At 38.2% G+C, this 27488-nt stretch overlaps 1 protein-coding gene and 1 pseudogene across 3 annotated transcripts in view; one reads left to right on the top strand and one right to left on the bottom strand.

The window, feature by feature from the left end:
* ASXL2 (ASXL transcriptional regulator 2) overlaps positions 1-27488 on the bottom strand; it is a 69252-nt gene that overhangs the window by 12361 nt on the left and 29403 nt on the right. For all 3 annotated transcript variants that reach the window (XM_032293909.1, XM_032293911.1, XM_032293910.1), the window contains 7 exons: positions 20197-20297; positions 17230-17365; positions 15821-15964; positions 11034-11197; positions 8254-8350; positions 5767-5872; positions 3272-3989 (listed from right to left, as the gene is read on the bottom strand). In XM_032293909.1, the coding sequence (XP_032149800.1) occupies positions 3272-3989; positions 5767-5872; positions 8254-8350; positions 11034-11197; positions 15821-15964; positions 17230-17365; positions 20197-20297 (1466 nt within the window). The remainder of the gene's footprint in view (positions 1-3271; positions 3990-5766; positions 5873-8253; positions 8351-11033; positions 11198-15820; positions 15965-17229; positions 17366-20196; positions 20298-27488) is intronic.
* Positions 17541-17667, top strand: LOC116562137 (annotated as a pseudogene).

Genomic DNA, 27488 nt, shown 5'->3' with positions numbered 1-27488 from the left:
AAAAAAAAAAAAAAAAAAAAAAAAAAAAAAAAAAAAAAAAAGCCACTGTGAGGTTCTGATGTCTGTCATGTTTGAAACCACTGATTTTCTTTTTCTTCTTCTTCTTCTTTTTTTTTAAGACAGAGTCTTACTCTTATCGTCCAGGCTGCAGTACAGTGGCACAATCTCAGCTCACTGCAATCTCCACCCTTCTGGGTTCAAGCAATTCTTATGCCTCAGCCTCTTGAGTGGCTGGAATTACAGGCGTCTGTCACCACTCTCAGCTTTTTAAAAAATTTTTAATTTTTATTAGAGAGGCAGGGTTCCACCACGTTAGCCAGGATGGTCTCAAACTCCTGACTTCAAGTGATCGACCCACCTTGGCCTCCTAAAGTGCTGGGATTATAGGCGTGACCCGCCACACCTGGCCGAAACCATGATTTTCATACCATAAAATCATCAGTCTGAAACATATCTGCCTCCTGTCCTGAATAACACTTTGATAATGCATCAAAATGTGCACCCTTCTAGTAACTGGTTGAATTTAAAAGAGCCAATAACTGTTAAGATATTCTAAAGCAGGCCAGGCGCGGTGGCTCACGCCTGTAATCCCAGCACTTTGGGAGGCCGAGGCGGGTGGATCATGAGGTCAAGAGATCGAGACCATCCTGGTCAACATGGTGAAACCCCGTCTCTACTAAAAATACAAAAATTCAGCTGGGCATGGTGGCGTGTGCCTATAATGCCAGCTACTCAGGAGGCTGAGGTAGGAGAATTGTCTGAACCCAGGAGGCGGAGGTTGCGGTGAGCCGAGATCGCGCCATTGCACTCCAGAGCGAAACTCTGTCTCAAAAAAAAAAAAAAAAAAAAAAAAAAAAGATATTCTAAAGCATTTAATTTAAAAAAATTAACCCACTAAACTCTAAGAAAATGCATGCCATTTTTCTTAATGTTCTTAAGAGTAATAAAGTCACTAAACATGTTTAATGATTTGCAATACTCATTTCTCCAAAGATCGGTAGTCCTGAAAAATTGATTCTCTCTAATTCAGAAGTGAGAGCCATGGGACTTCATAACAGGCATCACAAAGTATCTATTTTCCATTAGGAAATGGACTTCATCTCTCTAAGAGATACACCTATTTTACATCCAATTCTAATAAGCCTAGATAGTATATTTACTCAGCACATAGTATTTTAGAGGCTGTCCACAGTAAGAAAGAAGCAGTTACTGTCCTTTATTTATATCATGTAAAAGAAACTGCAGGGGAAAAAACGGGAAAAAATAGATAAAACTAAAGAAATAAATACAAGAAAGGTGTTTAGGAGAATTTATTTAGGGACAAACAACTTTATAAAAGAATACTCTTGAGAGTAACACTATAGCTAGCATAATACATGATATATCAAGTAAGAACAACCATTAAAAGTGGTTAAAATTAAAGGTTTCAATAACTAAAAATAAGTTTCAGTTACTCATGTAAATAGCCCTATTACCTGATTATGCAGAATAAATCATACTTCTTTTTAAGTGCAAAACCACTCAAAGTTGTCCAGGCACTGATAACAATTTAATTTACCAAGACGCTCTACCCTGTGAGAGCAGAGAGATTCAATCCTTTTCTTTTTAAGTGTACAGTCATCCCTTGGTATCCATGGGGAATTGTTTCCAGGACCCTGGAGGATATCCAAATCTGAAGATGCTTAAGTTCTTTATATAAAATGGCACAGTATTTGCAGATAACCTATCATATCCTCCCATATACTTTAAGTCATCTCTAGATTACTTATAATACCTAACACAATGTAAATGCTATATAAATCGTTATACTGTATTTTTACATTTGTATTTAATTTTCTTTTCTAATATTTTCGATAGGCGGTTGGTTGAAAATACTGTACTAACCATGAGGATGCAGAACTTGATACAGAGGGCTTACTATATATGGAATGTAAAACATATAATGTGCATGTATGTGTATATAATTTTTTTTTTCTGAGACAGAGTCTTGCTCTGTCGCCCAGGCTGGAGTACGGCGGCATGATCTCAGCTTACCGCAACCTCTGCCTCCCAGGTTCAAGAATTTCTCCTGCTTCAGCCTCCTGAGTAGCTGGGAAACGGGCACGCACCACTATGCCCAGCTAATTTTTGTATTTTTAGTAGAGATGGGATTTCACCATGTTGGTCAGGCTGGACTCGAACTCCTGACCTCGTGATCCACCCGCCTCCGCCTCCCAAAGTACTGGGATTACAGGCGTGAGCCACTGTGCCCGGCCATATAATTTTTATATACATATGTGTGTAACTAAGTTATAACATTTATACCACATTGTAAATTTTGTTTTCTATTTAAATTTTGTTTAAAAGGTTTTGTTCCGTTATAAATCACATTAAGCTTTGTCTAAGAAGGCAGTATTTGAGATAAGGACTAAGCAAAGAGGTTCTGGAAAAGTCTTTTTTGAGGGAAACTAGAAAGGAGAAAAGAAAAGAATGGAAAAAAATAAAATTATATTAATTTGGTCACAGTGGATTAAAGTTTCTGTGTAGTCTCTCTGGACTAGCAGAAAGCAGACAAAATATAATGTAACCCGGCCTGTTTACAGGTAAAGAAATAGAAATGATGGGTCTTGGCAACATTTATAGCAAAACCTGAACAGTTACTCAGCTCTCAGGTCTGGAGATAAGCTGTGAATGACATTTATTAAAGAAAAGTTTCTCATATCTTTATAAGAAAGAATAGTAAAAGTGACTATAACAAAAATCAGAATCTCTGGCAACACATGACAATGTATGTTAATGGTTTAAAAAAAAAAAACAACCCATAGATTCTTTTTTTTTTTTTGAGATGGAGCTTGCTCTGTCACCAGTAATCCCAGCACTAAGAATCGAAGAAGTCCTGTGGAGACAGTAAGAATCTAAGAGGTCCTGTGGAGAAGTTCTATAAAAGCTGAGAATTATAACTGAGTTTTTGGAAGTCCGTTTAAATTCTACTTGGTCTAAATCTAAAATTCTGAGACCAGGTGCCTCTGAGCTTGAGTAGTGAGCATGGGGGTGGTTTACATTAGATGCCCAGGTACCTTCCTTATTCAAACATCAAGAAAGACCTACATGTAGGACTGCAGTTCTGAATGTCTATCATTTTATTTGTGTAAGACCATAGTTACATGCTTATCAAATACATCCAACTGCTTCTGCATTAAGAACTACCACACACTATTTGGAATTTAGTAGGTATGAACAAAAACAGAAGGTTCAGATCATCTCTCCTTTTCAATTCTTCCCACTCTCTTACCTTGAGAGGTGGTACTTTTCGCACCTGGACCCTGTCCCCTCTGTTGAGAAAGGGCTGTGGTGAGACCTGAAATGGCTGCTGGTGCTGGCGATTCTCAGTGACACGTGGCCTCTTCTCCCAGCTCACAAGGACCTCTTCTTGGGTGAGGGAAGACTTCCTCTTGAGGCTTTCTGGGCTCTGATCAACAAGAGTTGCTAGAGGTTCTTTCACAGTGGTCTCCTGTGGACCTGCTTCTGCTATGGGCTTCATCACTGGTTTTTCTACCCCAGGACTAATGGGTTTGCTTGGCGATGTAACTGAAGATTCTTGGCTTTCACTTTTGTTATAATTAGAAGCGGTGGTGAGATGATTCTTCTCAGATTCCTGTTCAGCAGAGGCGACTGGCTTCTGCTCCAAGAGATCCTCATCCTTTGGGCACTTGATGGGAAGAACGCTGCTAAGCTCATGTGTATTGAGAGCTGAGGAAAGTAGGGGCTCTGTGGATGTGGAGAAGTTTGGCTGCACTTCATCTTGGCTTTCACACTCTTCTTTTCTGCCTGGTGATGACATATGCAATGCTTCTTCTTTACACTCTGACTGGGGGACTACTGGAACTATCCTGACAAGAGAGGCCTCTGATACAGACATGGATTTTGGTTGTTCAGCTGGGGTTTTCTTTACTTTGGGATCGCTGGGAGAAGCTGTTAATTTCTTAGAATCTTCAAGGCTCAGGCCAGAACTAAAAAGGGGAAAAAAAAGATATTCTAGTTGAAATGTAGAAAAATCAGCTTACAGAACTTTTTTGAGATAGGGTCTGGCTTCATTGTCCAGGCTGGAATGCAATGGCATAATTTTGGCTCACTGCAACCTCCGCCTCCTGGGTTTAAGTGATTCTCCCACATGAGCCTGGGTCTACAGGTACACACCACTACACCCAGCTCATTTTCTGGTATTTTTTTGTAGAGATGGGGATTTGCCGGGTTGCCCAAGTTGGCCTCAAATTGCTGGGCTCAAGTGATCCATCCACCTCGGCCTCCCAAAGCACTGGGATTACAGGTGTGAGTCACTGCGCCTGGCCACAACTTATGGAACTCTTTTTTTTTTTTTTTTTTTTTTTTTTTTTGAGACAGTCTCGCTCTGTCACCAAAGTGGAGTGCAGTGGCGGGATCTGTGCTCACTGCAACCTTTGCCTCCTGGGTTCAAGTGATTCTTCTGCCTCAGCCTCCAGAGTAGCTGGGACTACAGGTGTAAGCCACCACGCCCAGCTAATTTTTGCATTTTTAGTAGAGACGGGATTTCATCATGTTGGCCAGGAGGGTCTTGATCTCTTGACCTCATGATCCACCCACCTTGGCCTCCCAAAGTGCTAGGATTACAGGCATGAGCCACAGCGCCAGGCTGCTTATGGAATTCTTAACCTCAATAGGAATCTTTCCTAAATGACTGTGAAGGAGATGGATAAACACTAGTTGGAGACAAGGAAAAGGAGCGCTTAGTTCTCAAGCTGTGGCTATGGGACTCCTTAAGGGCTGCCATTGGTGTCCAGAAGGAAGGAAGGGAGACTAACAAGTAGAAGTCTAGGTGTTCAATCCTATTTCAAACAAAACATTTCCATTACTATCTATTTAAATGTCCCATTACAATTTCGTTGTTGGACCTTTTGTTGGGGGAAAAAACTGATTTAGGCTACAGCCCCTTTTAAACAGAATTTATCTCTTGATTCAGCTATGTACATCTCCCAGCATGCCTTTTAAAGAGGAGAGGCTGTTTAATTACAGGTTAGTTCTAATAGTCCACATTACAGAATTCCTAAGATTCCTTAGTGATTCTGGATAGCTACATTTTGGGATAATTAGCTACTATAAAGAGTGGACAGAACCTCAGTATTCTGGCCAGGTGCAGTGGCCTGTCTGTAATCCCAATACTTTGGGGGCCAAGGAGAACAGATCACTGAAGGTCAGGAGTTCTAGACCAGCCTGGCTAACATGGTGAAACCCCATCTCTACTAAAAATACAAAATTTGCCAGGCATGGTGGTGCACACCTATAATCCCAGCTACTCGAGAGGCTAAGGCAGGAGAATTGCTTGAACCTGGGAGGCGGAGTTTACAGTGAGTCTAAGATCGTGCTATTGCACTCTAGCCTGGGCAACAAGAGGGAAACTCCGTCTCAAAAAAAAAAGGAACTTCAGTATTCTTCTGTTTTATAAAGTAACCAGAAGAAAAGCCAATCTTTTCAAAGAACGGAACTCTTAATTCAAGATTTTTTTTTCAATTTATTTTTAAAGAAACCATCTCACCTACAATGACAGTTACAAGGGTAAAGGATTATGAGTAATCTAATTCTGTGAACCTGTGATTTGTAAAAAGAAAAAAACTTCCTAAAGAAGAATTGGTGAGACAAAAAAACCAGAAGGAAACTAGGTCCTAGATTTTCTGTTAAGGTAATGAGATAAAGCACTACATGACATATATGCAAGAAATAACATTTGGTTTATAGAGCCTGTCCTAATATTACCTCTGCCCATAGTAGCTTTCAAAGAATTGTTCTTTCCATGGCTCCACTTTTTTCTCCTTCTCAATCTCTTGCCGAATTCTCACCTGCATCTCAGGTGTAAACTCACCTGTAATGTACCCAAAAAAGGATATTCAATAGAAAAATGCTATTTGCAACACGCATGTAACTCTTTATAAATCATGAAAGACTCATGCAGGAATCAGAATACTATCATGTGAAAGTAACCAAAACTTCCCAAACCTCCTCACTGTATAAAGAGGACCTAAATGCCACTAGGCGAAATAAAAATGTTTGCACACCACTCCATGTAGCTTTCAGTACTCATCTGAGGCTGACAGAGCCTTTTCCCTGGGCTTCCCTGTGGTACCTTTCTCACACTCCAAATATCACATTCCATACAGATTTATTTTATTTCTTACTTTCAACTTCCAATTTATTTTCTACCAAAAAAAAAAAAAAAAAAGTTATGTGCTTTCAATAACCTATGCCACTAGACATTTTTACTATTTTAAATTTCAGTTTCTCCAAGGCAACTTAATTTTAGGCCTTCTACCTCTAACTGCATAAAGAAATGCTGCAGCCCGACTTAAAAGCATTTGAGATTCCCATCTGGAGTTGTCAGTTTTCTAATTGTTCCAGAAACTGTACCAGGCTCATGCTCTAGCAAGAAGGTACTCAACATGTGAAAGACCCAGCTGCCCTGAATATGCCATTTACTTGCATATACTACCAACCACCTCAATCCTTCCCACTCCATCAGCAGAGAACAGTGAATGTGCTTGGTAGGCCATCTTCAAACTTGTGGCTCAGACAGGCTGCTCCCTTTTATACTCTACTACCCAGGACATCAAGGAATAAGAGGTAGAAATGGCAGAATTTGAAGTTTAAGACCTCCTGGGATGAGAAGAAGGAAAGGAAACGTACTATTAGAGGACTGTGAACACCACAGTCGTGGGCAAAGGATTGGGAAAAGAGGGGTTTAGCTGTCAGAATCCACCCCCGAACTTCCGATGTTGAGTCTACTGTGTATCCGAAAATAAGGAATAAAATGTATTGAACTCTGTTCACATACATACAGTGTTCCAAGTTTTTGTTGCTCATAAAATATGATCACATGACTGTAGGTACAGCAGTCACTGCTTGCATGTTAAAAAAAAAAAAAGCAACACTGATAATAATTGTAGTATCACTGCTGACAGTACCTACTTACAAAAAAGTGGGGGCTGAGGAGGTAAATCCTTTACCAATTTATTCTTAAAGAAAGGTATTGGTAACTGGTATGTTTTAATCTTTCTGGAAGAAAAAAGTGGGGGTCTCTGCCTCAAAAAACCTATAGTAAAAATAAAGGACCAAAGTAATCAGAGCAAGAGATCCCTTTTACATAGAACTTCCTCTAAAAGAAGAGGATGGGAAAAAGTCAACAATTTCAAGAAACAACCTAGATTAATTTATTAGCTATTCATTTAACTCGAATTGTTAGGGATCTGACAGAAAATAAGCAGTGCATAGCATTCCTAATGTGCTCTTTACAAATGTATATATTTTAGAGTTTCTCACGCTTGTTTTAGGCTATACTTTGGTATATGACTTTTCAAGTGCTATTTTTTATTCCATGTATACTGAAAAACAGATGTAATAAAAATAATTCAGCCAGTGGTTTTACTTATGGCTGCATATTAGAATCGTTGGGGAAAACTTTGAAAAAAGAAAACCAGTAAAACTCAGACACTAATCCAGAGCAATAAAAACAACATAACTGACAGTGGTGTCTGTACGTCAGTATTTTTAAAAACACCACAGGTGTTTTTCAACAGTAGAGGTGAAGAGCTACTAGTACTGACAGATACTACATGCAGTGCCCACACACAGTCAGTCATTAGAAGCATGGCACACATGGCAGACCAGTGATCATAGTCAGTAATTCTACGTCATGATCCATACTTACTAAAGTGTTCTGACTGCCAATTAGCTGTACATTTCAAATGGCTGAATTTTATGTTATATGAAATATACTTCAATGAAGTGATCTTTTTAAAAGTTCTCACTGATTCCTTTTACTACTAGTTTCATTAAGGCTAGGCAGTGATAAACAGGTTATTTCATTGCTTACTGAACTGGGATGCAAAGCACCATAAAATGACTAATTCTATACTCTTATTAGGGAGCCTATTAAAATTTCAATTCCTAGGCATTAATGTAGAATTGCTGAATCAGAGTCTTTAGGAACAGGGCCTCAAAATCTGTATTTTTATTTTCTTAGAAGACTTTATATCATTAAAGAAACATTTTGCTGGACTCCATCTGGTGTTAACTTGGTTACACAGGCTCCAGATAGAAGTCTAATAACGTGTTTCACAAAGGATAGCTAATTCTATCCTATAGAAACATCCTTCCTTTACCTTCCAAAACTGCTTAATTACCTGATGAAGAAGAGAGGTGCTCCGAGTGCACACACCGCCTGGGAGACACATTAGGTAGAATACTTACCTTCTGAAAGTCTTTCCTTCCAGCCTTGGGCTGCTGAAGTGAAGAACTCATTGTTAAGGGCTGAGCCATTTAACTTCATTAAACCATCTGGACCAACCTGGGTCAAAGAATAAGCCAAGGAAAGCTTACAAAGAAAGTGAAAGGTATCATGTAGTATTTGACTTCCGTTTCATTTTAGAAAAGAATGTATGTGCATTACATTCCTTTCCTATTTATCTTTCCTCACTCCTTTCTCTCCATTCACGTCCATTCCCTAACAATTAAAAATCTACTCACAGAACCACACATATAATGCTGGAACAACTGGCTATTCACTCAGTAGAAAATAAAACTGAATCCCAGATTCAGACTAAAAAAAAAGATGAATTAAAAATCTAAATGTAAATTTTAAGTCAAAAATAGTTCCTTTTGAAGAAAATTAAGAAAGATCTGGACATCCTTGAGATTGAGGAACTCTTCTTAACCCACTTAACTTTCTAAGCCTATGTGGGTTGACATCATTTTCCCATGGTTCTACAGCAGAAATTGGTACACTTTCTATAAAGGGATAGACCACAAATACTTTAACTTTGCAGGCAATATGGCTTGATTTCAGCTACTCAACTCTGCCACTGTAGCACAAAAGTAGCTATGGACAATACGAAAACTAACAGGAGTGGCTTTAAGTCAATAAAACTTTATTAACTAAGCAGTCAGCTAGAAATTGCCTAGTGGGCTATAGTTTGCTGACTGCTGATTCATACTCTAGAGAATTGGTACAGGGTAATGGAGTTCCCTATAAGAGCAGTTAATCCAGCCTCCACTTGAGTATTCCAGTGATAAGCAAGTTACTCCACTATAAGCCAATCTATTCTGCAGTTTAATTCTCCAATTGTAAAAAAGTTATTTTAACCCCAAATCTGCTTTCTCTATAACAAAAGTTTACCTCTTCTATATCACGGGCCTTCAAATATATTGAAAGAGAGGTGTTTTCATCCAAACCTACGTTTTTATCTGGTCTAAATATTTTTCTACTGCTCATTGCTAGATATTCCACACACCGACGTATAACTTCCAACTTTACATTCTAGTGACAATCAGAATTCTTTAAACATTCTAAATTTCATCTGACAATAGTTTGTATTTCACTTAATCGAAATTCCATATTCTCTACACATAAGGACAATATTACTCAGATTAATGTGGGCTCCAACCATATTAACAACTGAAAAAGACTAGCCAAGTAACCTCCTATTAAGAATACCCCTCCAGGATTGCACTCTATGGGAAAATGAACTAGAAAACCTCCAAGATTCCTTTTAATTCTAAAATTGTATATGGCAATCCTCCAGACTGAGAGGTTGATAAAGGATATCAGTCAAAAGATAGTTCTGAGGAACCAGCATTAGACTTCCATAAACAGGCCCTCAAATTGGGTCCTGTACTAGTATTCCCAGCCTAACAACCCTGAGTCTTAAAGAAAACAAAACAAAACAAAACAAAACAAAAAAACAAAACAAGATGACAGCAATCTTCAAGAGGTTCTCTTAGAACTGCTGAAACTTCAGTCTCCTAACTTGTTCTAACCAAGAACTGGCATCCTCAAAGCTGTAATTTCTCCAAGAAGAGTTAGGGCAGGGAAAGCAGTCACCGAGAAGGACTTCTTCTTTGTCCCTACTGCTGTAAGAATATCTTATTTATTTGCACTCTCTGGACAATGGACTCTGAACTTCTTTGACATGTTCTGATTCATAGCACTACGAAATTGATATCAAGGTAGTTTCTAGTAGAAAGATGATTTTCAGAATTACAAAGATTTAGTTTTAACTTTATGAGTCAATTAGCTAATAATAAATTCTGTAGCTTACTTATTCTCTGTTATCCTCTTACTATGAACAAGAGAGTATAATAGTCCTTTTACTGTAAATTAAGGAAAATATCTCTCTCATCATTTTAATAAAAATTCTTAAAAGTTGGGGGTTGGAGGGAACCTATCACATTACTTAGAACATAGTTGGTATTTGGAAATAATACATTTAAAAAAAATCTCAGAAGTGAAGAAAGCTTAAAAAATCATAATTGTTCTACCTTCCTTTTACAGAGGAGGAAACAGAAGATCAGAAGGGGGAGTGACTTGGTACACCGTTTTCACTGATGAAAGCCAACTTTTACTTTACTTTCGGACTTTTACTTTATTCCTGACCAAGCTAAATCACTAAATCTCTCTGGTCCCTGCCTTGATGCTTGCCAAACCTTTGGCATTTCTTTTTGCTACTTTCGTTTTTTTTTAAAGCGTAACTTATACTGGGTTTTCTTTATCATGAAAGTTATAAATGTTTTTCTTAGAAAAATGTAACAAAAATGCAAACAGCAAACATTCCTAAGGACACCACTGTTATACCATGTTGTACTGTCTTTCTAGCTGTATTTATCTGGACCCATGTTTTTGGCTTATTCTTGACATTTTACCATGTTGGCCAGGCTGATCTCGACTCCTGACCTTCAGGTGATTCGCCGTCCTTGGCCATCCAAAGTGCTGGGATTATAGGCATGAGCCACCAAGCCTGGCCCTCCTCCTGAATTTCGTTCTATGGATATCCTACATCCTAATTCAGTCAAATTAATTCTGTAATATTGAAATTCTGGTAGAATTTTTTCCTTTTCTTCAGAAGCCTTATGAAGCCCACCTATTAGGAAACTCATGTAAAAATATTCTTACTTCTCACTTAGTACCATTAATACCACTTTACAATTATACATAAACAGCTGTTTTAAAAATCTTAAGGAGTTCAATGACGCACCTGTCGATCTACCTCTGGGAGCAGTAAAAGCAGTCGCTGTTGGCAGTCTCCAGGAAGGACTGAAAATGTGTGCTTGTTGATCAGCGCTCGCAGATTTGTATTAACCAGAATGGAGTCTGGTGTCTCAACATCAATGTCGGCACATTTAGTTCTTTTCATTTGTCCTACAAAAACATGGAAAAGGATCATTTGGGCCTCCCTCACAAGTCCTGTGTCTATATAAACTGCAGCTTTCTGTGCAGTATAAAAAAACCCACAGGTTGTATTTAAATATCACACTGTGAAGAAGGTAACACTTAAAATCTTAGGATATTCTTGCAAGACTAACAAAACAAGTTTTGTTCATTTATAGAGGATAAAAGAATACAATGTAGTATCTTCTCTGCAAAAATAGAACAAGGTCGGTAAAAGTGGGTCTTCTACCATACTAAAACTTCATTTTATGTTTCAGACTAGACTATTTCCCCCCCAAAAGAACTGAGAAAGTTTATGATACAAAGAATGTCTAAGAAAGAAAAATCTATAAATCATACTGACATCCTTTGCCATTAATTTTTTTTTTCCACTGATTTTAATTTACATTGACTAAAAATGTTACGATTTAATAGCTTAGCAGTTTCAGGAAATCTGTCCATAACCAGAAGGTTACAATCTTTCAAAAAACTGAGTACACAAAGGATTAAAATGTAAAAAAAAAATTTACACACACACACACACACACACACACACACGACCGACTTCAAAAAAATATTTGTAAGCCATGACAAAAGGTTGCTATTCTTCATATGAAAATAGCAGCAAGCTGGGCATGGTGGCTCAAGCCTGTAATCCCAGCACTTTGGAAGGCTGAGACGGGTAGATTACCTGAGGTCAGGAGTTCGAGACCAGCCTGGCCAACATGGTGAAACCTCGTCTCTACCAAAAGTAGCTACTCAGGAGGCTGAGGCAGGAGAATCACTTGACCCCAGGAGGCAGAGGCTGCAGTGAGTCAAGATTGCACTACTGTACTCCAGCCTGGGTGACAGAGCGAGACTCTGTGCCAAAAAAAAAAAAAAAAAAGCAAGCTGATTTAGATTAACAAGCTTGATCCAACAAGTATAAAATTCTGTGCTGAACAAGTAGAATATATTTATAAAATTCAATTATTAGGTCAAAAAAAGTAGGTCTCAGTAAATTTTGAATAATAGTAGTGCAGTAACAGCAATAACAGCAGCAGCAAACACATATAGGGCTTCCTAAGTGCCAGACACTATTCTAAGCATTTACATATATTCGCTCATTTTTTTCACACAAGCCTATGAAGTAGGTAACTATTACTATCCCATTTTACAGAGGAAGAAAATAAGGCCCAGATATGATAATGCCCAAATTACACTGTTAAGTTAGTGTAGGAATTTAAACTTAGACGTTTTGATTTTAAAGTCTGTTGTTTATCCTATACTACATAGGCATAAGCATCACACAGTCCATGATATCTGACCAAAGGCTTCATAATAAAAAGGTAAAACAAAAATCTCTATATATGTGGAAATTAACAATAACAAACCAAAAAAACTTCAAAGTAACTCCTGGGACAAAGAATAAATTACAATAAAATTTCAAATCTTTTCAAAGTGAATGATAATAAAAACAGTGTCTAAGAGGTAAATGTTGTCTATAAATTCAAACGGTAAAGATGCAAAATGAAAAATGAAGGTTTCTACATTCAAACCCCAACCCTCCTGCCAGAAATGACATTTTAAATTTGATGTCATGAAATCACAATGTACATGTTAATTATATTTAGTTTTCAATTTCACTAAATATGTTGAACATTTTTCAAATTATCACCTACAAATTCATCTTCTTTCTTTTAAAAAAGCTGCATCATATTCCAACGTATACCCTACGGGTGTCCAATCTTTTGGCTTCCCTGGGCCACAATGGAAGAAGAATTGTCATGAGCCACACATAAAATATACTAACACTAACTGATGAGCTATAAAAAATAGGCAAATACATTAAAAATCACAAAAAAAAATCCCCTCATAATGTTTTAAGAAAGTTTATGAATTTGAGTTAAACACATTCAGAGCCTTCCTGGGTCACATGCAGCCCATGGCAGGTTGGGCAAACTTGCTATATATCATGATTAATTTAAATTGAATACCATTGATGACAAAGGTAAATGGCTACCAGGCTTTTGTTTGTATTGATACAAATAATGTTGCAATGTCTCTATAAACTTTTGAAAAGCAACAGGTTTTCAAAAGAATTAATGGAATTGGGCTGTCAATCTTCCTCAACTAATTTTCACTATTTACCCATTCATTGTACCTGCATATTGCAGTCAAACTTCAGTTAAAATGTTAACTTTTTAAAAGTAAGACTGGGAAGTAGTTGTGAATTATTTTCTAGTATTGATCAAACTCTACTGTGAAGATACTTTTGTGCCTCAAAGTGGTCAGTTTAAGTCCTCTAATTTTAGTAAAGATGACTTAACCGAAGTGTTTTCAATTTAGGTTGCCTTAATCTATTATATTATACTTGAAACCTGAGTTATATTTATTCTTCTGACCAAATCTGGGATGTAAAAATATATTATATATTATCAATTTTACAGAAGTTAAATAAAAATGAAAACAGTGTCAGGTAGAAAGTATTTTATATAAATTAGCTAATTTAGTTTTATCATTTATGTTTTACACAACTTCCTCCATGTGTTTTGAAAATAGTCATTGTGGCTATGTTACAAAAATTCCCAAACTATTTCCCTTAATGCTCATTTGCTTGAAAGATGATGGACTTTTGCTTACTTCTCAGCCATTAGGTCAAACTTAAATAAAAAGAAACAGTGCTTTCTTTTTTTATGCTTAATTTTTCCTAGTTTTCCATGAAAGTTAAAAATTCCTGGTCCATACTTTCCCAATTTTGTACCTCTACATTTCTTTTGGAATTTACTAAAACTTCAATTTTAACTGATTTTAAGTAGAATATGGGCTCCATGAGGAAGAAACATTGTTCTTTTCATCACCATAGCCCTAGGACTCTCAATCTGTGTTTGGCATATTAACATACCTTCGACAGATATTTGTTTAATAAATAAATATTTTTATCCTTAGCAGTGAAACTGATGATCAAAGGGTACATTCAGTTTAAATATGTGACATACTACCATTAAGAAAAATGTACATTCCCCTCTAGAATCAAACTAAGTTTTTTTTTTTTTAAACAAAACATTTGTCTGAAATACTGTTAATTCTGTTCTCACACTTAATAGTTTAGATCAGTCTGGAATATGTAAATGAATACAGAATAAATTTCCCTCAGAATGTGTCAGCACTGCTGCACTTTTAGCTTTCATGTTGCTGCTAAGGATGTCTGTATTCCCGAATCTTGAATCTTTCTATATGCAGTATTTTTCTTCATTCTGGAGGCATTTTGCTACTTTCTCATGACCCTGGATGTTCTGATATTTTAAAAAGAATGTGCCTTGGCATAGGTTTCTTTTCACTCATGTTTCTTAATGCCTATTACACACTTTTAATCTGGAATTCTGTGGCTTTTGATTCTAAATAATGTTCTTATTGTGTTTCTTTCCATCACATTCTTATCTTCCTTTCTGATACTACTACTAAGTGAGACATTGTACAACCTAGATTGGTGTTCTAAGTTTCTTTCTTTTTCTCTCCTATGAACCTCTTTTTCACTTTGACAGATTTTTCTAAGAAATTTCTTCAGCTTTACTGAAACATTATCAAGATAATCTCTACTTAGCTGGGAACCTATACATTTGCCTGCAGTTTTTTCTAAGACTATTCAATGTCCTTAGGTACCAATCCACCAATCTCAAGCTGGAGCATGTTGGGAGGAAGCAGAAGGTAGCGGTGTTAGAAATATGCCTTGTTATTAGCATTTTGGAAGCCCAGGAGGAGAATCCCTATTCAGTACTTACATTTTACTTGATTTTCCAGATTTCAGTACAGTGCCTCCTCATCTGCCCTGATACGTTTGATATCCCTGAATTTGGAGTTTCTCTGGTTCAAATTTCACCTTGAAATAAACCTCCTGTCTTCTGCTTGGGTAAGGCATCAAACTGCCTCTTACTAACTTTCGAACAAGATTCCCTGCTTCTCTTCTGTAACACATATCTCTAATTCTGGAGCCTTCCTGGTGGTTCTACAGCCTTATGTGGCTTGCTTATCCCTAGCAACTGCTCTTCAGCTCAGTGAAAAATTCTATCCAGTTTTCATCTCTCAAAATGTGCTGACATCACTTGCCCAGCTGTGGTCTCCTTGTTTTACTAGCCTGTATGGATTTTATCTGCTGTATTTCCATATTCTCATTTCAGTGGAATTTCAGAAGAAACAGAAAAAGGTTCAGAAAAAAAGTTGTCATATATATTTAATTATAACCCTTCTTTCTTTCTTTACACGGAAATAAAACATGAATAATATCGGACAAAGCAACCTATTGGCAGAAAGGGAAAGAAACCACAAAACGGCTGATAATAGATCTTTCTCTGAAATAACGTTTGTTAAGAGGAAGACAGGAAGAACATGAATACTAGTAAAGAGCTCAAAGGTAAACAGGGGATAACAGGAGAAAGACATATTAAACCAATTCTGTTCCTGTTACTTTTCATTTCTTAAAAGTAATTATGTTACCAAAAACAAAACTTATGGCTAACCTTTGCTACGTAACTCAAATCTAAGTTGTAAGTACCTAAGCCAGGTAGCTGATGAATTTCAAACATGTAGCTGATAAACCATGGCAATGAAAACTGAAGTCTTTGTAAGCAAACTTACTTGTATGGAGTCTCTCAGATCTCTGGAATGACTTCTTCCCCAAGCCTAACAAAGGATTTTCCACTTTAACTGACGAAGAAAAGCTGGAGTTTGAGTTTTGAGGGCTGCTTGATGGTCCATCAGATTGCTTTCCTTCCCATATTGCTAGGAGAAAAAAATATGTAAAGACTGGTAGCACTGAGATTATAGACAGAATCAATCAGTCATTCAACATTCACTAAATGAAGTTATGTATGAGGCAATGTGACCCTCCCTAATGTGTTTTGAGTTTGAGAATTAAAGTCAAAGAGTAAAATAATACCCTGTTTTTCCTCCCAGTATACTATTTGCTTATGGTGGTAAATTTCCTTTCTCATAAAAATGCAGTTCTGTAAGATTCAGAAAGAGTCTGGCAAGCCCATAGAATCAGCTTATGGTATCAAACGGAATTATGTAAGTCTGTAACTAGAAAGTCTAGAGTAGAAACAAAACAAGCAACCATGACAAAGGATCCAAAGGCCTTATAGACATGTCCAAAGGAAACTCAAAGTAGTATGTATTCTTAGGAAAACATGTTTTTACAGAAATCTGGCTAAGAATTTAGTTTGAGCCTCTTGGAAACATCAGATTTTAAGGTTGCTGATTAGAGGTTTTCAAATATTATTAGATTAGACCATCTTGAAAGCCAGTCATTGATTTCCTTCTTAGATGCAGTCCCAGTAGTAACATTTTTTTGTAAACAAGGTCTCACTCTGTTATTCAGGCTGTAGTGCAGTGGTGAGATCAGGGCTAATGACAGTCTTGACCCCTCAGGCTCAAGCAATCCTCCCACCTCAGCTTTACAAGTAGCTGGGGCTACAGGTGTGCACCACCACACCTGGCTAATTTTTTTTTTTTTTTTTTTTTTTTTGAGACAGGGTCTCACTATTTTGCCCAGGCTGGTCTCAAACTCCTAGGCTCTGAGGCTTTTTTTTTTTTTTTTTTTGGAGATGGGCTCTCGCGCTGATACCAGGCTGGAGTGTAGTGGTGCAATCTTGGCTCACTGCAACCTCTGAGGCATTTTTTAATAACTCCATGATTATTTTGCATACAACTTTTCCCATTTATCCTAGAAGGATTTATATTGATGTTTTGGCAGTACAAGGATTGTGTAAATAAATATAACCTAAAAATAAATGATATCATTAGCTGGGCATGGTGGCATGTGCCTGTAATCTCAGCTACTCAGGAGGCTGAGGCAGGGAATTGCTTGAACCTGGGAGGCGGAGGTTTCAGTGAGCAGAGATCGAGCTACTGCACTCCAGCCTGGGCAACAGAGAGAGACTCTGTCACAAAAAAAAAAAAAAAAAGTCATAAATAAATTAGGAAAACCAACACAAAAATACTAGGAAAAATAAACTTCCACTGAAAAAAATGCCCAAACTGCCTACCAGGTTTGGCAGGTACAGAGTCACTGGCTGCTTTGACAGTCTTTAGAGAGAGATGCTGGTTGGAGGAGATGGATATGCTTGGCCTGCATTGCTGCTGCTGCTGCTGCTGCTTCTTCTGCTGTTGCTGCTTTAGTGCCTATAAAGATAAAACAGACTATAAGAAACAAAACAAATCAGTTTTTTAGTAATAATGTAAAGTAAATGACTTAATTTTTTATTTTAATGACAATTTTTAAATGGCAAGAAGTATGCTGATCATTCAATATCTTTGCAATCTATCAAAGCAAACAAAAACCTAAATTAAGCCAACTATTCCTTTTTGGCCTTTTGACTAAGATCAAGTGTAGTATCTATTCTTATCAGTTTAAATTAAGCCAACTAAACACAAACCCTGAATGATTCTTAGAGTTTGGATAGTTTTTGTCAGTATCACTCCTTTATATAAATGTGAAAAATAGTCATTAGCATTTTTTAGGACTTAAAATATCACTAGGTAAGCCAAAAACTTCCCAGTCTTGTAGGCAGAGACTATATGCTTTCAATCATTTCTAGAAACGAAATTCTAAGCCTTGTAACAAAAAGAGCCCCATCTGCGTCAAACCTATGTAGAAACATAAATATTTCGTTTACACAGGCTTCAGAGGCACTATATTTTTACAAAAGTTTGTAAATAACTACATCAGTTATCTTGGGTGACAGCAATGAGATGTGTCCCAATTATCAAATCTCAGCAATTTACAGCAATGCAGTAAACAGAGGAGGAAGATTAGACAACACTGGTTCTAACAACGGTGTGGTTCCTTTTGTCTACTTCAGAACATTCTGATTTCTATGAGGTTCTGAATTTATAGAATATACTCAATAATACTATTTAAATGAACAGGAAAAAAAAGAAATATCCAAATTTTAATCACAAAAATATTATGAAAGCAACTTTTTTTTTTTTTTGAGACGGAGTTTCGCTCTTGTTACCCAGGCTGGAGTGCAATGGTGCGATCTTGGCTCACCGCAACCTCCGCCTCCTGGGTTCAAGCAATTCTCCTGCCTCAGCCTCCCGAGTAGCTGGGACTACAAGCGTGTGCCAACATGCCTAGCTAATTTTTGTATTTTTAGTAGAGACAGGGTTTTACCATGTTGACCAGGATGGTTTCAATCTCTTGACCTCGTGATCCACTCGCTTTGGCCTCCCAAAGTGCTGGGATTATAGGCGTGAGCCACCACGCCCAGCCAAAAGCAACTTTTAACTAAAGGTTTTTTAGCAAAGAGATAAAGAAACAAAGAAAGTAATTTCAGAAAAAATACTGAAGTTTGACTTTGCTAAGTTGCCAGTTTTAAGCTTTTAAGACCATCATGTAGAAAAGTATGGAATAACTGGCTACTTTTGGTTTCCTATTCTCTCTTCCCAATATAGTCTCCTCCTGCTTAACATTTCACATGTATCTCTGGCTATACTACAGGCACAGTGGCAACAACTGATCTCCTCACTCTAAGTTGCCAATGCAGAAAAGCAACTGAGAGAGCTCTGTGTCTGGCTTAGCCACATCTACATTTATAATAGGTGAGGCAGAGGCACAAAGTACATAAAATGGCAGTACTGACTGACCATTGATTATGGCTTATTCTCTCATTCTTTGCAATTAGATCAGAAGATGTTCATAGACTTCCTGGGGATGCAGCCACCAGTATTCATTCCTTGCTCCTCACAGGACTCATGGAATTTCAGGTCAATGTAAAATTTAGTAGAACCACTTGACTACATCTACTTCTGCTGTGATTGTGTAAATTCATTTATTTTTTATTATTTATTAATTTATTTTTTGAGACCAAGTCTTGCTCTGTCGCCCAGGCTGTAGTGCACTGGCATGATCTCAGCCCAGTGCAAACTTCACGTCCTGGGTTCAAGTGATTCTCTCATCTCATTCTCCCAAGTGGCTGGGACTACAACAAGCACGTGCCACCACACCCGGCTAATTTTTGTATTTTTAGTAGAGATAGGGTTTTACCATGTTGGCCAGGCTGGTCTCTGAATTCCTGACCTCAGGTGATCTGCCTGCCTCGGCCTCCCAAAATGCTAGGATTACAGGTGTGAGTCACTGCACCCAGCCAAGTTAAGGTAGTGTAATATTAGAAAATCTAGGCCAAGTGCAGTGGCTCACTCCTGTAATTCCAGCACTTTGGGAGGCTTAAGCGAGTTGGCCACTTGAGGTCAGAAGTTCAAGACCAGCCTGACCAATGTGGTGAAACCCCGTCTCTACTAAAAATACAAAAATTAGCCAGACATGGTGACAGGCGCCTGTAATCCCAGTTACTCGGGAGGCTGAGGCAGGAGAATCTCTTAAACCCTGGAGGTGGAGTTTGCAGTGAGCTGAGATCACACCACTGCACTCCAACCTGAGCAACAAGAGCGAAACTGTCTCAAAAAAAAAAAAGAAAAAGAAAAAAGAAAATCTAACTGTGTAATTCGGTATATTAATAGATTAAAAGAGAAAAATCTACATGATAATCTCAATAAATCCCAAAGAAAACAAATCTGAAAAATTCAACACCTATTCATGATTTAAATACATACAGGCCAGGCACGGTGGCTCACGCCTGTAATCTCAGCACTTTGGGAGGCCGAGGCAGGCGGATCATCTGAGGTCAGGAGTTCTAGACTAGCTTGGCCAACATGGTGAAACACTGTCTTAACACAAACAAACAAAAATACATACAAACAAAAGATTCTGAGCAAACTATGAACAAATTAGACACTTCAAAAATGTGACAAAAAGAATATCTAACAAAAACCTATAACATGCATTACAAAGAGGTGCATAAATTACTAAAACCAAATTGGGCTACTGCATGAAGTTTCCACTGACAAAGGCCCAATGTAAAAAACTTTCAAGAAATATCTGATGACTGCCAGAGGTGTGCATTTTTAATGTGAAAGATTATACTTGATAAATACAGACTAGCAATGCTTACCTGCTTTAGGGCCTTCTTGCTGTGCTTCTGTGATGAAGAAATGACTTTACCTGCTGGAATGGTGGGTGATGGGCAGCCTGACTGCGGGGAGGACGACGATACTAAGAAAAAAAAAGTGACAATAAAAGATTTTTGTTAACAGAGATGATATCAAGCACCATTCCTTCCCCAATCATATGCTGCTACCTGGAGTAAGAACTGTGACCAAACATTTTTGGGAACTATCTGTTTTTTGGAGTTTTACTGCAAACAGCCTGCTTTTTCAGTTTATTTGCTCTGAAAGCTCTGGTGAAGAATGATAGGATGGGGAGGGGAATTTTTTTTTTTTTTTTTTTTTTTTTGAGACGGAGTTTTACTCATGTTACCCAAGGCTGGAGTGCGATGGCGCGATCTCGGCTCACCGCAACCTCCGCCTCCTGGGTTCAGGCAATTCTCCTGCCTCAGCCTCCTGAGTAGCTGGGATTACAGGCACGCACCACCATGCCCAGCTAATTTTCTGTATCTTTAGTAGAGATGGGGTTTCACCATGTTGACCAGGATGGTCTCGATCTCTTGACCTCGTGATCCACCCGCCTCAGCCTCCCAAAGTGCTGGGATTACAGGCTTGAGCCACTGTGCCCGGCCATGGGAGGGGATTTTTAAATAGAATTGATGAAAGAAGAATGACTCATCGAATCAGATAAAACTCAGAAAAGATTTTAGGGCCTTTTAGACAGTATCTATGGTCTCACAGTAAATCTAATGACAACATTGACACAGTGGAAGGGCCTTGGATTGGCAGTTTAAAATGAAGACATTAAGACCATTCAACTTCAAAACTCTACCATAGTTTTAACCTTTACATTCCTTCATCCCTTAAATCAATAGTTACAGGTTTACCAGTGTGAGAAGACATTTTAAGATTTCTCGCCGGGCGCGGTGGCTCACGCCTGTAATCCCAGCACTTTGGGAGGCCGAGGTGGGTGGATCACAAGGTCAAAGGATCGAGACCATCCTGGTCAACATGGTGAAACCCCATCTCTACTAAAAATACAAAAAATTAGCTGGGCATAGTGGCGCGTGCCTGTAATCCCAGCTACTCAGGAGGCTGAGGCAGGAGAATTGCCTGAATCCAGGAGGCGGAGGTTGCGGTGAGCCGAGATTGCGCCATTGCACTCCAGCCTGGGTAACAAGAGCGAAACTCCGTCTCAAAAAAAAAAAAAAAAAGATTTCTCTAATGGAAGCAATTTGAATTTCAATAGGATGTAACCAGTCTCTATTTTATCACTAGCTGTTTTATATAGCCTGGCAGAGCTTAGCCAGACCTGACTGTGTCTTATGTGAATGAGGGTTCTTTAAGAATCTATACTTTTTATAATAAACAGCAAGTAGATAATTATGTTCTATAAAATTCAACAATATGTGAGTAGTGTTTACGATAAAGAAATACAGATATTGCTGATTCTGTCCCCTTACTAAAAAAAAAAAACCTAGAAAAAAATTATAATCATTACTGCTAGTGATGACTCTTGAAGAATGCATCTTTACTAAAGTCTTCCTCTTTTCATAGCAGTTGGACTGAAAAGGCCCAAACAGCAAAATGATATGCCATGGTAAGGCCAATAAGCTTTAAGATGTCATAAAAACACATACAAGGCCGTGTGTTGTGGCTCATGACTGTAATCCCAGCACTTTGGGAGGCTGAGGCAGGCAGATCACCTGAGGTTGGGAGTTCAAGAACAGACTGACCAACATGGAGAAACCCTGTATCTACTAAAAATACAAAATTAGCTGGGCATGGTGGCATCTGCCTGTAATCCCAGCTACTGGGGAGACTGAGGCAGGAGAATCACTTGAACCCAGGAGGCAGAAGTTGTAGTGAGCCAAGATCTCACCATTAATCCAGCCTGGGTAACAGGAACGAAACTCCATCTGAGGAAAAACAAAACAAAAAAAGTACATATGTACTAGTAGGTAGCTAGCTACCTGACATAAAAATGTAGAAGCAGCTGGGCACAGTGGCTCACGCCTGTAATCCCAGAACTTTGGGAGGCTGAGGCGGGCAGATCATGAGGGAAACCCCATCTCTACTTAAAAATACAAAAATTAGCTGGGCATGGTGGTGCACACCTGTAATCCCAGCTACTTGGGAGGCTGAGGCAGGAGAATTGCTTGAACCCGGGAGGCAGAGGTTGCAGTGAGCCGAGAGCATGCCACCACACTCCAGCCTGGGTGACAGAGTGAGACTCCATCTCCAAAAAAAAAAAAAAAATGTAGAAGCCTAATAGTTCATTGGAGTATGCAAGTTTTGGGCTACAGTATTTCAATTTACTTAGATGTCCTAAGAAAGGACAGCACAGTAGATGCATTTAAAGAAGACAGCAGCAAACAATTAAGATGATGACTTGGTCAGGCGTGGTGGCTCATGCCTATAATCCCAGCACTTTGGGAGGCTGAGGTTGTCGGATCAGCTGAGGTCAGGAGTTCAAGACCAGCCTGACCAATATGGTGAAACCCTGTCTCTACTAAAAATACAACAATTAGCTGGGCATGGTAGCACACGCCTGTAATCCCAGCTACTCAGGAGGTTGAGGCAAGAGAATCAATGGAACCTGGGAGGTGGAGGCTGCAATAAGCAGAGATCACACCATTGCACTCCAGTCTGAGGCAACAGAGCGAGATTCTGTATCAAAAAATAAAAAAAGATGCTGACTTGTCGTACTTAGTTTAGCTCTGTATCCCAACCTTTATGAAAAGGTTTTTATATGGAAAACAGCTGATGTACAATAAGCTCGATGTTTAAAAATGACTGAGTAATTCGAGAGTTGAGCTGCCAAAAGAAATCATAGCCTCAATATACTTTGATACTGACCAATTTTTTAGTAGCTTTATTAAGACAAAATTTATATACCATACGGCAGACACGGTGGCTCACACCTGTAATCCCAGAACTTCGGGAGGCCGTGGCAGGTGGATTACTTGAGGTTAGGAGTTCAAGACCAGTCTGGCCAACATGGTGAAACCACCCCCTCTACTAAGATACAAAAATTTCCAGATGAAAAACACTCACATGCACATAAGCAGTGGAATAATTATTTGGGTGACATTTTCACAACATGAAAAACTACATATAAATTCAAAACAGCCTACGGAACATGTAAAAAGCCATGTACAAAAGCTCCTGCTGCACAATATTTACATAAAATGTAAAAGAGGTAGAAGTAGCGGCGTGTGTGGTGGCATGCGCCTGTAGTCCCAGCTACTCAGAGGGCTGAGGCAAGAGAACCGCTTGAACCCAGGAGGCAGAGGTTGCAGTGAGCTGAGATTGCACTACTATACTCCACTCTGGGCAACAGAGTGACACTCCATCACTATATATATACATATATATACACACACACACACATATATATATATACACACACATATATACACACACATACACACACACACACACACACACACACACACACACATATACATATAATTCGTATATTATATATCTTGCCTGAAGTATAAAATTTGAGGCCTCTTTGAGGGTCAAGGGTGGGAGAAGGGTGAGGATCAAAAAACTACCTATCACGTACTACACTTATTTCCTGGGTGACAAAGTATTCTGTACACCAAGCCCCCATGACACATAATTTACCTATATAAAAAAACCGACACATGTACCCCTGAACCTAAAACAAAGGCTAAAAAAAAATAAACATAACGTACACAGGTTATAAGTGGGTAGCACAATGAAGCTTTTATATTTAAAATTTTAAAAAACAGGATACTTTAAGCCCACAGCCATTTTTCTGTGATCCCAGCCAGCCACTATCCTCAAGGATGAGCACTACACTGCCATATCTGCACTACATTGCAGAGGTTACTTTTACCTCTTTTACATTTTATATAAATATTGTAGAGCGGGAACTTTTTTATATATGGCTTTTTACATTCTATAGGTTGTTTTACATTTATGTGTAGTTTTCTACATCCTTGTCAACACTTGGTATTTTATGTCATTTTCATTTCAATCTCCTGGTTGCTATGTTTATATTAGGCTTTTCCCTGATTACTAAGAAAGTTGAACACTTGTTAACACTTTCTTGGTCACAGAATAACCTCTATTTTGAAGCCTGTTATTTTATTTTGCCTATCTTCCTGTTGTTTTATTAATAACTGTCTTTTTCTTGTTGATTTGTGTAGTTCTTTACATATGCTAGATAGGAGTCCTTTTTTAGTTAGTCTTCTGATACAGTTTGGCTCTGTGCTCCCACCCAAATCTCATCTCTTTTTTTTTTGTTTTGTTTTTTGAGACGGAGTTTTGCTCTTGTCACCCAGGTTGGAGTGCAATAGCACGATCTCAGCTCACTGCAACCTCTGTCTCCCAGGTTCAAGAAATCCTCCTGCCTCAGCCTCCTGAGTAGCTGGGATTACAAGTACCCACCACCATACCCAGCTAATTTTTGTATATTTAGTAGAGAAAAGGTTTTTCCATGTTGGCCAGGCTGGTCTCAAACACCTGACCTCAGGTGATGCACCCACCTCATCCTCCCAAAGCACTGGGATTACAGGCATGAGCCAACCCCACCCAGCTCCCAATCTCATCTTGAATTGTAATCCCCACTTGCCAAGGGAGGGACCTGTAATCCCCACTTGTTGAAGTAGGAACGTGGGGGCAGCTTCCCCCATGCTGTTCTCAAGAGATCTGATGTTTTTTTTTTTAAGGCAGTTTTCCCTGCTCTTGCTCACTTCTCTCTCCTGCCACCACGTGAAGTTTGTTGCTTCCCCTTTGCCTTCCGTCACGATTGTTAAGTTTCCTGATGCCTCCCCAGCCATGTGGAACTGTGAGTCAATTAAATATTTTTCCTTTATAAATTACCCAGTCTCAGGTATTTCTTTATAGCAGTGTGAAAACAAACTAATACATCCTCTCTCTCTCTCTGTCTTTTGATGAGAAACACTTAAATATATTTAAATAATCTCATTTGTCATTTCCCCAGTATACTAAGTATCTTTTGTTTTATTTAAGGAATCATTCTCTATCCTAAGACCACAAAGATGTTATTCTCTGTTTTCTTTTAAAAACGTCAGGATTTAGGTTTAAACTTTGGTTTTGCAATCTATTCAGAATCAATCTGTTGTGTGGTTAATGATTTAATTTTCCCTGGTAAGCTAACAAAATTAAATTTATTATGATAATGCTGGGGGAAAAAAGCGTAAAATTTAATGGCTTTCAGTATATTCACAAAGTTGTATATCATCACCACTCAAAAAATACCATATGTGTTAACTGTTACTCATCTTTTACCCAACCTATGTCCCTGGTCCCAGGTAACCAGTAATCTACTTTCTGTCTCTCTAAGTTTGCCTATTAGGTATATTTCATATAATGAAATCATACATTAGTGCTCATTTGTGATGGCTTTTCAACAAAGCACTTACTTTTGAAGTCTCATTCGTGCTTCAATATGTATGAATATGTCACTCATTTTTATTGTAAAATAATATTCCATTGCATGCATATGTTACATTTTGTCTATTCATCAGGTGATGAACATTTGAACTGTTTCTACTTCTTGGCTATTATGAACAATGTTATGAAGAACATTTGTGTCCATATTTTTGTATGTATGTGCTTTTAGTTCTCTTGGGTTCATTCCTAGGAGTGGAATTGCTGGGTCTTACAATAATTCTATGTTAAACTTGAAGAACTGCCAAGCTGTTTTCCAAAATGGATGCATTATTTTTATAATTCCACTAGGAATGTATGACGCCACTTTCTCTATATCCTTACCGATGCTTATTATTGTCTATCTTTTTTACTTGGCCAATGTTTTTAAAGAGAAAAAAGTAAAAGTTAATATTTAACTATGTTTATTCTCTCAACAATGTCTTGCAGAAATCTTAAGACTATACATTTCCTCCCCTACATCAAATACCACCTGATTACAAACAGAAAATAAAAAGCCAACATAAGGCCACTAGAAAATCTAAGAATTCTACTTTGTAGCCCAGAAAAGCTACAATAAAGCTGTCTGTAATTACCAGGACAAACTGCTTGGAATGTTTACCCTTAAGCCAAATGCTCTTTGTAACAAATGAAACCACAAGCATTTAACTAAGCCAACCAAAATAAATCATGAAAATTACAGAACCCACCAGTATAAACATTTCCCAGAATTGACTTAATGCTAAGTACTAATCTCAACTTCTATGAAACTTAAGCACTATTTTAACTTTATTATTATTTTATGTTATTTTTAAGACAGGGTCTCACTCTGTTGCCCAGGCTGGAGTACAGTAGCATAATCTCAACCCACTGCAGCCTTGACCTCCCAGGCTCAAGCAATCGCCTACCTTCAACTCCTGAGCAGCTGGGACCACAGTCGTGTATTATTACATCCAGGTAATTTTTTTTTAAAATGTTTTTTGTTTGTTTGTTTGTTTTTGTTTTAAGAGATGGAATCTTGCTATGTTGCCTAAATCTTGTTCTAACTTAAAATATTAAAGGATCAGTATTACAATCAGCAAATAAGACTTAAACACAGGCCTGGCACAGTGGCTCACACCCATAATGCCCCCAAAAAAATCCTCAGCCTCATTTTGGGAGGCTGAAGTGGGCGGATCACTTGAGGCCAGGAACTCAACACCAGCCTAGGCAACACAGTGAGACCCTGTCTCTAGATTTAAAAAATTAGCTGGGCATGGTGGCATACACATCCTAGCTACCTAGGAGGCTGCACTCCAGCCTAGGGGTGATAGTACGAGACCCTATCATTTAAAAAAAAAAAAAAAAGGCTTAAACATAAAGAGTTAAACTTTACTGAGAAACTTATCTCTCATAATTCATTTTTACTCACTATATTGAGTATCTTTGAAGACATAATTTTACTTTTAATAATAACAGCGGACAAGTATCTTCTATATGTCTAACACTGTACTAGGTTCATTTTAGCAGGAGTTCACTGAATTCTCATATCTACTCTCTCTTAGCATAGTTTTCTTTCTACTCCTACCTAAGCTCCTCAAATTATACTTCTAGAAATAACTAAAATTTTTGGTTGACATCCTTATGATATTTTTCTATGCAAATAAAAATACGAGAATTAGGCCGGGCGCGGTGGCTCACGCCTGTAATCCCAGCACTTTGGGAGGCCGAGGCGGGTGGATCGCGAGGTCAAGAGATCGAGACCATCCTGGTCAACACGGTGAAACCCCGTCTCTAGTAAAAATACAAAAATTCAGCTGGGCATGGTGGCATGTGCCTGTAATCCCAGCTACTCAGGAGGCTGAGGCAGGAGAATTGCCTGAACCCTTAA

The sequence above is a fragment of the Sapajus apella genome, unplaced genomic scaffold, assembly GCF_009761245.1.
Source record: "Sapajus apella isolate SASKATOON/1434 unplaced genomic scaffold, GSC_monkey_1.0 scaffold31, whole genome shotgun sequence".
In the NCBI taxonomy this organism is placed as follows: Eukaryota; Metazoa; Chordata; class Mammalia; order Primates; family Cebidae; genus Sapajus; species Sapajus apella.
Note: the sequence above shows the minus strand (reverse complement) of the source record. Positions and strands in the feature narration are given on the sequence as shown.